This window comes from Stegastes partitus, unplaced genomic scaffold, assembly GCF_000690725.1.
Source record: "Stegastes partitus isolate 25-593 unplaced genomic scaffold, Stegastes_partitus-1.0.2 Scaffold2040, whole genome shotgun sequence".
Classification (NCBI taxonomy): Eukaryota; Metazoa; Chordata; class Actinopteri; family Pomacentridae; genus Stegastes; species Stegastes partitus.
This window is the reverse complement of record NW_007579771.1, coordinates 75,616-84,162: the sequence shown is the minus strand read 5'-3', so window position 1 is coordinate 84,162 and position 8,547 is coordinate 75,616. Positions and strand designations below refer to the sequence as shown.

At 43.8% G+C, this 8,547-nt stretch overlaps 1 protein-coding gene across 9 annotated transcripts in view; it reads right to left on the bottom strand.

Moving 5' to 3' along the window:
- Positions 1-8,547, bottom strand: part of cnot10 (CCR4-NOT transcription complex, subunit 10) — a 77,111-nt gene that overhangs the window by 12,260 nt on the left and 56,304 nt on the right. For all 9 annotated transcript variants that reach the window (XM_008303603.1, XM_008303604.1, XM_008303598.1 and 6 more), the window contains 3 exons: positions 4,696-4,875; positions 2,299-2,379; positions 2,047-2,160 (listed from right to left, as the gene is read on the bottom strand). In XM_008303603.1, coding sequence (XP_008301825.1) covers positions 2,047-2,160; positions 2,299-2,379; positions 4,696-4,875 — 375 coding nt within the window. The remainder of the gene's footprint in view (positions 1-2,046; positions 2,161-2,298; positions 2,380-4,695; positions 4,876-8,547) is intronic.

The window sequence follows — 8,547 nt, the reverse complement described above, 5'->3', positions numbered from 1 at the left end:
TATGTCTCCCAGTTGGCCTGGGAACACCTCGGGGTCCCCCCAGAAGAGCTGGGGGAGGTGTGTGTGGATCGGGAAGTCTGGGCGGCTTTGCCAAGGCTGCTGCCTCCGCGACCCGACTCCGGATAAGCGGGAGAAGATGGATGGATGGATAGTTTGGAAATGAGAAGTTATAAATAAACCAGTGAAATAGAAACACTCCTGTGATACAGGAATCAACTATGTTTTTGCCAAGAAGATAATCATATATGCCCAGCTTTAATTGGGAACAGTGCAGGCTGGCTGTTGCTCTTTGTGTTGGATATTCCTTCAGGCACTGTACTTCAGGTGCTGCACACATTACCCAAACTATTCTCCTGTATCCCTTTTTTCTTATGGCATATTTCTAAGCTTGGCTGCCTGTTTCTTCAGTTGTCTGTATCATGACCGACTTCTGGTGGTGCATATTGTGCACTACAGTACATCATGCTGATGCAGCGTTTCTGTGTCTTTCTCAAACCATGCCCTCCACACTTCTACTCCATTACTGTGTGTAACTCTGTTTGTATTCACACTCCCAGCTGAGGAGGCACCCTTTAATAAGGTGTAGGGCAGGAGTCGGCAACCTTAAACACTCAAAGAGCCATTTGGACCTGTTTCCCACGGAAAAGAAAGCACCAGGAGCCACAAAACCCTTTTGACATCTAAAATGAAGATAACACTGCATATATTGTTTTTACGTTAACGCTATGTATAAAAAACGACAGTGTGCTGCATTTCTGCAACAAAAACATTTTGAACTCCAAAAAAAAAAAAGACGCTGGGTTGAAGGTTACTTTCAAATAAAATACTCAACGTCTATTTGAGTCCTCCTTGTATATATGAAATAAAAAGCCGATCTTAAATTATCCACCTGCAGCAAAGTAAACATGCTGTCTGGTTGTTCCTGCTGCCTGCAGCTGGACTGCTGACCAGACTGCTGACCGGACTCCTGATCGACTGTGAGCGCTTTGGGACAGAGGTGCTCAAGGCAGCACCGCTGCTCGCTGAGGACAGGAACGGCACAACGATACGTGTTTTCACGTCAGAGTCTCCAAAACACCAGAAACGTCTCGAGTAACACCAGAAAGAGTCGCTAGATTTGTCGCTAGTCGCTTTTGACAATAAAGTCGCCAAGAGGATTTGGAAAGTTGCCAGATTTAGCGAGAACGTCATCAAGTTGGCAACACTGCGTGTGCTGCGGATGTCGCACATCATGTGTCACACATTGGACACATATTTTTGAACGACCAAAAAGATCAAACACATTTTATTTTAATGCTACAAGTTCACAAAAATTTTCAAATTTAGAATTACATTTTAAAAACTAACGAGCTAAAATAAAACACATTTAAATTAAAATATTCATTATTTGTTTTCCAAAGCCACAAGGACCCGCAGTAGAGGGATGAAAGAGCCGTATGCGGCTCCGGAGCCGCGGGTTGCCGATCCCTGGTGTAGGGTATAAATACAGCAGCAAGTTTTGGAAAGAATTTCCCTTTTTCTGGTGTACTCCCAAGCTTCTTTGGTATAATTTTTTTTCTTTCAGATGTCATTTTGTTATCAACTCTGATAACTTGCTTTGTTTCTGTAAGAGTCCCTGTAAACAAAGGACATTTTATTATCAAATGACCATATATTTGACCACGGACATAGTGTAACCTTTAAGTTGTTGACGTGTCTATAATCAAAGGCCTTAGTTTAGGTAGTTTATGAGGTAATGTACAGACCACACTTTTGCATGCAGTTATTGAGTCAGCATTGATGCAGATTGCTGTTAGGTCTGTGGAAGTGAAAATGTATTAGGAGAGGATGTAGGGGATAGTTTAATGAACACCCTCTGTGTCAGTATAATAAGAAAAGGATCATATGTTTTTAACAGGACTGAAGAATATACCTCTGGAATTTTTAAATACAGTGGCATCCCTTACTTACCTAGCTATAGCTATGCTGCCCAAGCCCTGATACATCCTTAACAGATCCGTGCAGCAATTTGTGGCTTTAGTAAAAAACAGACAAACCAGCACTTACTTGAGGGATCCTGACACCTTGGTTTGATGGAGTAGTTTCTCAGCATGGTTTAGAGCCATCAGATTGTCTCCCAACGTCAAGGCCACATAGGTACTACAGGCCAGGATGGAGCACCTATGCATTAAACAGTTATGGATTACTGTGCAGCACTCTGGGTCCTACAGATTATTTAATAAGGCTATAAAAAGACTAATGTGTCAGCTAAGCTCAATGTGAGTCAAGAAAATTAGATAAAATGAGAAGTGCCCTCACCTGAGGTTTTCTACCTCCTGTTTTCTTAGAGGAGATGATGGAGCTGCTGACAAAAACTTATCAGCATCCTGACCTTTCCCACTGCAAAACAGATCAACAGTAATCAGATCACATATCCAAATCTATTGAGTTAGTCAATATCCAACCACGGTCAAACCACTATCATGGAGCAATGTTTAATTTAAGTGATTGCTTAATTCTTGATTCTTGGTAAAAATTGAACGCGGTAACAGTTGTAACATTAATGTGTTGAGCCAGTAAACTGAACAAATTCATATGTTTTTCTTCCACGCCCTTTTCTACGAAAACAAAAAACATTTTGTGCATACTTGTGGTATATATTTGTGGTATATATTCACATTTTCATGGAAAAATACAAAAATAATAATTTAAAATAACAAATTAATTAAAAAAAAAAGTGAAACAATGATTTTAAAAGTTCTTCTTCAATTAAAAATCAAAAACTAAACTTTCATTTATAAAAGCAAACTACTCATGCAATCCCCATGGCACCTACTACAGGAACAAGTCTTTGAATCTCTACAAGCTTTGCATACCAGATTTTGCCAGTTTACTCCATTATTCAATACAGATCCTGTCAATTGGGGTTATTGCTGACCCGCTTAAGGACAGTCAAAAACTTGTCCTGAAGTCACTCCAAAGTTGTCTTGCTGTATGCTTTGGTTCATTGTCCTGTTGATAGGTGATACGTTCCAGTTCCAGGCCTGTGCTGCCTGTAGCAGGTCTTCTTCCTCCGTGTTTTTGACTTGATTCATCCTTGTCTCAAATCTTACTGTTCCTGCTACTGAAAAGCATCCCCATAGCCACTGCCATTCTTCACTGTTTGGATAGTATGAGGCATCATTTGGTTTCTGTCCAGCTGCTCTACCACAAAACTCTGACTGATGGGGTACTACTGAGTTAGTAGTCCTTTAGGTTTTCCCATATCGACAGAGGACTTCTGAAGCTCTGTTAAAAGTTACTATTGGGTTCTTGGCTAATTCCCTGACCAAAGAACTTCTTGCACAGTTATTTAGTTTGGTCAGATGTCCAAGCCCAGGAGGAGTCTTCTTTCTTTTCATGATTATAGAGAACATTGTGCTTCTGGAAACACTCAAACCCTTAAAAAGGGCTTTATCCACTTTTGTAACCCTCATCACATTTGATCATTTTTATCATTTTATCCTTGGACACAGGTGGGTTTGAATTATGGGATTTTAAAGCAAGTGTGCACCTTTCTCAACTATGTACATTTCAGGGTATTTAATGCAAATGTGGTGCATCTGGACACAATTTGTACTCAAGGCAAAGGGTCGCAATTGTTTCTTTAAATGAGAGATTTAAGGTTTGATTCGGGTTATTGATTATTAAGGAAAGACATGCCACTTTTGTCCATTTTAATAGAATCTACAACACAATGTCCAAAAACTGAAGGGGTCTGAATACTTTTAGAAGTAACTGCATTTTCATTTGGAATATTACAACATTCACACTTTTGAATATATAATAAAACATCCTAGAACAATGTGATTTTTAGGAAATGTAGGATTTTAAAACAATTTTAAAAAGATACTTAAAAAAAAAATAAATAAAAAATGTACAGCTGAGTAAGCGGTACAAATTCTTCATGTTTCAAGTGCGCTGCATGTTGGTCAGCTGCACACTAGTCTTGCATTCTCAGAACAGTGTGCATTCAGAACATCAGGCTGCGCTGTTATCCTTCTGCTACAAGGGGAACAAATACTCTGGCTTGGTTGCATTTTTTCAAACTAACCTCAGTTATATTAGCCAGAGCCAAGCCAAGGATGCAGCAGCAGCATCCCATAAAAATAGTGATGGGGCAGTTGTTTTGGTTGAATATTGGCATGCAGGGACGTGAAAATTGTCATTGAAATTGCTAACTCACAGAAGAAAAATTAGCAAAGTTGTTTTAGTGTACAATCTAAACCCTTTGCAAAATTTTCCATGTTGTAGGTTGTTAGCCTAGAGGTTGTGGTCATTTCCTGTAGTAAAGAGGATTTTAAAACCTGTAACATGCAAATAGTGAAGGGAGACAAAAAAAAATAAAGGCATGTGAAATGTATGGCCAGGGGCAAGCTTACACTTGCCGTCAACATCGGGTGAGTCAGCTTAGCTGTATACAAGTTAAATTTCATGGTACACACACTGCCTAGAGTACATAAAGGCACTTTTACAGAGTGTTGCAATTCCTTTTTACCCCATTGGCATACATGAAGGGACAAAATATCAGGAACAGTTTTAAATGCAATACAGCCCAGGTGCACCACTACCAATTATGACTGTGATCAAATTTCGGTAAAATGTGTGTAACCAGGGATCACAGTAGATTTAACTTCCATTTCTGGAAATAATGAGTAGAGGAGAAGTGTGTCTGACCTGCAGGCATCACTGTTCTCGCTGCCGCTCTCAGTGCTTCCTGACTGACTGGAGCTTTTGGAGCTGTTCTCTGTCTTGGTATCCTGTTGCTGGTGTTCAGGCAGCAGCAGCAGAGCATTCCTTAAGCAAATAGCTGCAAACTCCATACTGGCTACTGGGATAGCTGCTGATTGGCCCTCACTGTACAAAAAAAAGAAAGTATAAGGCCATGATAACCCAGATTTCCCGTTGGAACAAAAAAGGTGCAGACATAAAGAAACAGTGTGGAAAACTGGTGTTAATATTTTTCTCAGGGAAAACATCATGTCAGGTGCAGGTTAAGCTTCCCTTTTCTTTTTTTTCTTCAAAAATATGTAATTACATTTGCTTTGATGCAGACACATTGTCCATCTTGACACACATTTGTCAAACAACACAAACAGTAGTACAAGTACTTAATGTTCCAAAGATCCCTTAACCCCTAAAAGTAACATACATACAACATCATAATTGAGGGAGCCATGAATTCAGCTCTCTATGACAAAATCTTCCTGAAGAATATCCGTCCATCAGTTCATGACCTAAAGCTCAAGCGCAAATGGATTATGGAGCATCACAATGACTTAAAACACACAAACAAGTCCACCTCTAAATGGCTAAAAAATAACAAAATTAAGGTTTTCGGGTGGCAGAGTAAAAGTCCAGACTTGATCCCAACTGAGATTCTGTGGCAAGACCCTAAAAGGGCAGTTCATGCTCAAAAATCATGTGTCTGAATTAAAACTATTCTGCAGAGAAGAGAGGGCCCAAATTCCTCCATGGTGATGTAAAAGACTGATTACAAGCTATAGCAAACATTTAACTGCAGCAGTTTATGCCATGGGTGGCCCAACCAGTTACACAGATGTAGTAGACATAGCTTGGCTCTCTTTGGAACACCAAGGGAGAGGTCAAACCAGGTAAACTTTTCACTTGATTAGACTCTGGACCTTCACTCACAATAGAACTGCCACCCTTGACACTACACAGAACAGGGAAATCCACCCGTTCTCAGGAAGAACCGCCATTGATGTAGTAAGGAGAATTACAGCAGGGGACTGATTGTCATCACAATTTGTAAATCACTGGCGCAATGGTGCCACATTCATTTCCTTACAGTACTGATATGAGTCTCATACTTCTTGTGGAGTGATGATGCAGCATATGGGTGTAGAATAGTCTGACCAGAAAGGTCAAGGGAGGTGACAGGCAGGCAGACTCAGCAGACTTCTTACGTGCAAAAAAGGTGAAGAGTTTATTTACAGTGCCTTTCCATTTAGGTGAGACGTAAAAATAACAAGGCAATACAAAATTAATTTACAGAAAAAAAAAAAAAGTCAAAGTTAACTTATATATATACATATTTATATACACTACTCACAATAAGTTAGGGATATTGTAATTTACATGAGTGCTTTTCCTATTTGGTCTGAATTTTAATGAAATAAGTAAAATTTCCCTTTGATATTACTAATAATGAATGAGAAGAAACACCATTTTCATTCGTTTAATATTTATTACCCCCAAAATTTTAACAATAACAAGGATAGCCCGAAATAACAAAAATTGACAATGTCAGTAGCGGGTGTTTCCACCATTTGTCGCAATGACAGCTTGACAACGACGTCTCATGCTCCTCACTAGCCTCATGATGTTGTTCTGAGGCAATGCGTTCCACTCTTCCACAAGTGCTACATGCAGTTCTGCCAGGTCACGTGGGGGTGGAGTACGGTGATCCAGTCTCTGCTTCAGCTGGTCCCAGACGTGCTCTATGGGGTTCAGGTCAGGGAACATTGCTGGCCATACCATATGAGGCACTCCAACTTCCTGAAGTCGAGTTGTGACAATTCTGGCACGATGTGGTGGAGCATTGTCATCCATCAACAGAAAGTTGGGGGTGTGCTGGCGGAATTGGGGAATGATGATGGGTTCTATGATGTCTCTGAGGTAGGAACGTGCAGTGACTGAGCCATCTACAAAAACCAAATCTGTTTTGCGCTGGCTGGTGATGCCTGCCCAGACTGTTGCACCTCCTCCACCAAAGCGAACCCTGGGGACCATGTTAACCTCTGCATATCGCTCACCTCGCCTTCTCCAGCAACGCTGACGACCATAATTTCTGTGCAAGGTGACTCGACGCTCATCAGTGAACAGGACGGTAGACCACTGCTGCATTGTCCAGGTCACATGGTCTTGTGCCCACTGCAAATGTTCACGGCGGTGTCTTGGTGTCAGTGGAGTCACCTGCAATGGTCGTCTTGTATTCAACCCAAAGCGGTGGAGTCGGTTGCGAATGGTTTGTCTGGAAACCCTAGTACCCCTCACATCTCGTACACGGGCCTGCAGCTCTGTGGCACTTGCATAGTGATGTCTGAGTGCATAGGTCCTGAGGTACTGGTCATCGTTGCGGTCGGTCACTCTTGGGCCCCCACTCCTGAGTCTGTCACGAACTGTGCCAGTAGTTCTGTGTCTCAAAGTGTCTGCTGATGACACTTTGAGACACACCAAGTTCACGAGCAACATCAGACTGCCTGCCACCGACTTGAATGCGTGCTATGGCCAGGTGGCGCTGCTCGTCCGTTAAGTGACGTCGTGTGTTCATGGCTTTTTGAACGATGAACTTGAAATGACTTACCAAAGCCAGCTTTTNCTTAGCCGCCACGTGTTGGAGTTCACCCCAGTGAACGAGAGGGTCGCGTCCCTACGCCTTTGGGTTGGGGACAGGTCTCTCACTGTTGTCTCGGCCTACGGGCCCGACTGGGGACTCCTTTGTTCTACTGGGGGACTTCAACGCCCACGTGGGCAACGACAGTGAGACTTGGAGAGGGGTGAGCGCGAGGAACGGCCTCCCCGATCTGAACCCGAGTGGTGTTCTGTTGTTGGACTTCTGTGCTAATCACAGTTTGTCCATCACGAACACCATGTTCGAGCACAAGGGTGTCCACATGTGCACGTGGCACCAGGACACCCTAGGCTGGAGGTCGATGATCGACTTTGTAGTTGTATCATCAGACCTCCGGCCGCGTGTTTCGGACACTCAGGTAAAGAGAGGGGCCGAGCTGTCCACCGATCACTACCTGGTGGTGAGTTGGATCCGCTGGCAGGAGAAGAAGCTGGCCAGACCTGGCAGGCCTAAGCGTATCGTGAGGGTCTGTTGGGAACGTCTGGCGGAACCCTCTGTCAGCAGGGTCTTCAATTCCCACCTCCGGGAGAGCTTCTCCCAGATCCCGAGGGAGGCTGGAGACATGGAGGCTGAGTGGTCCATGTTCTCCTCCTCCATCGTCACTGCGGTCGCTCGTAGTTGTGGTCGTAAGGTCTCTGGTGCCTGTCGCGGTGGCAATCCCCGAACCCGGTGGTGGCAGCCGGAAGTAAGGGATGCCGTCAAGCTGAAGAAGGAGTCTTACCTGTCATTTTTGGCTTGTGGGACTCCTGAGACAGCTGACAGGTACCGGCAGGCCAAGCGTGCGGCAGCTCGAGCGGTCGCAGAGGCAAAAACTCGGGTCTGGGAGGAGTTCGGGGAGGCCATAGAGGAGGACTATCGGTTGGCCTCGAAGAAATTCTGGCAAACCGTCCGGCGCCTCAGGAGGGGAAAGCAGCTCTCCACCAGCACTGTTTACAGTGCAGGTGGGGACCTCCTGACCTCAACTGGGGAGGTCGTTGGGCGGTGGAAGGAATACTTCGAGGGTCTCCTCAATCCCTCCGTCACGTCTTCAGAAGAGGAAGCAGAGACTGCGGACTCATCCATCACCCGGGCGGAAGTCACGGAGGTGGTTAGAAAGCTCCTCGGTGGCAGAGCTCCGGGGGTGGATGAGATCCGTCCTGAATACCTCAAGT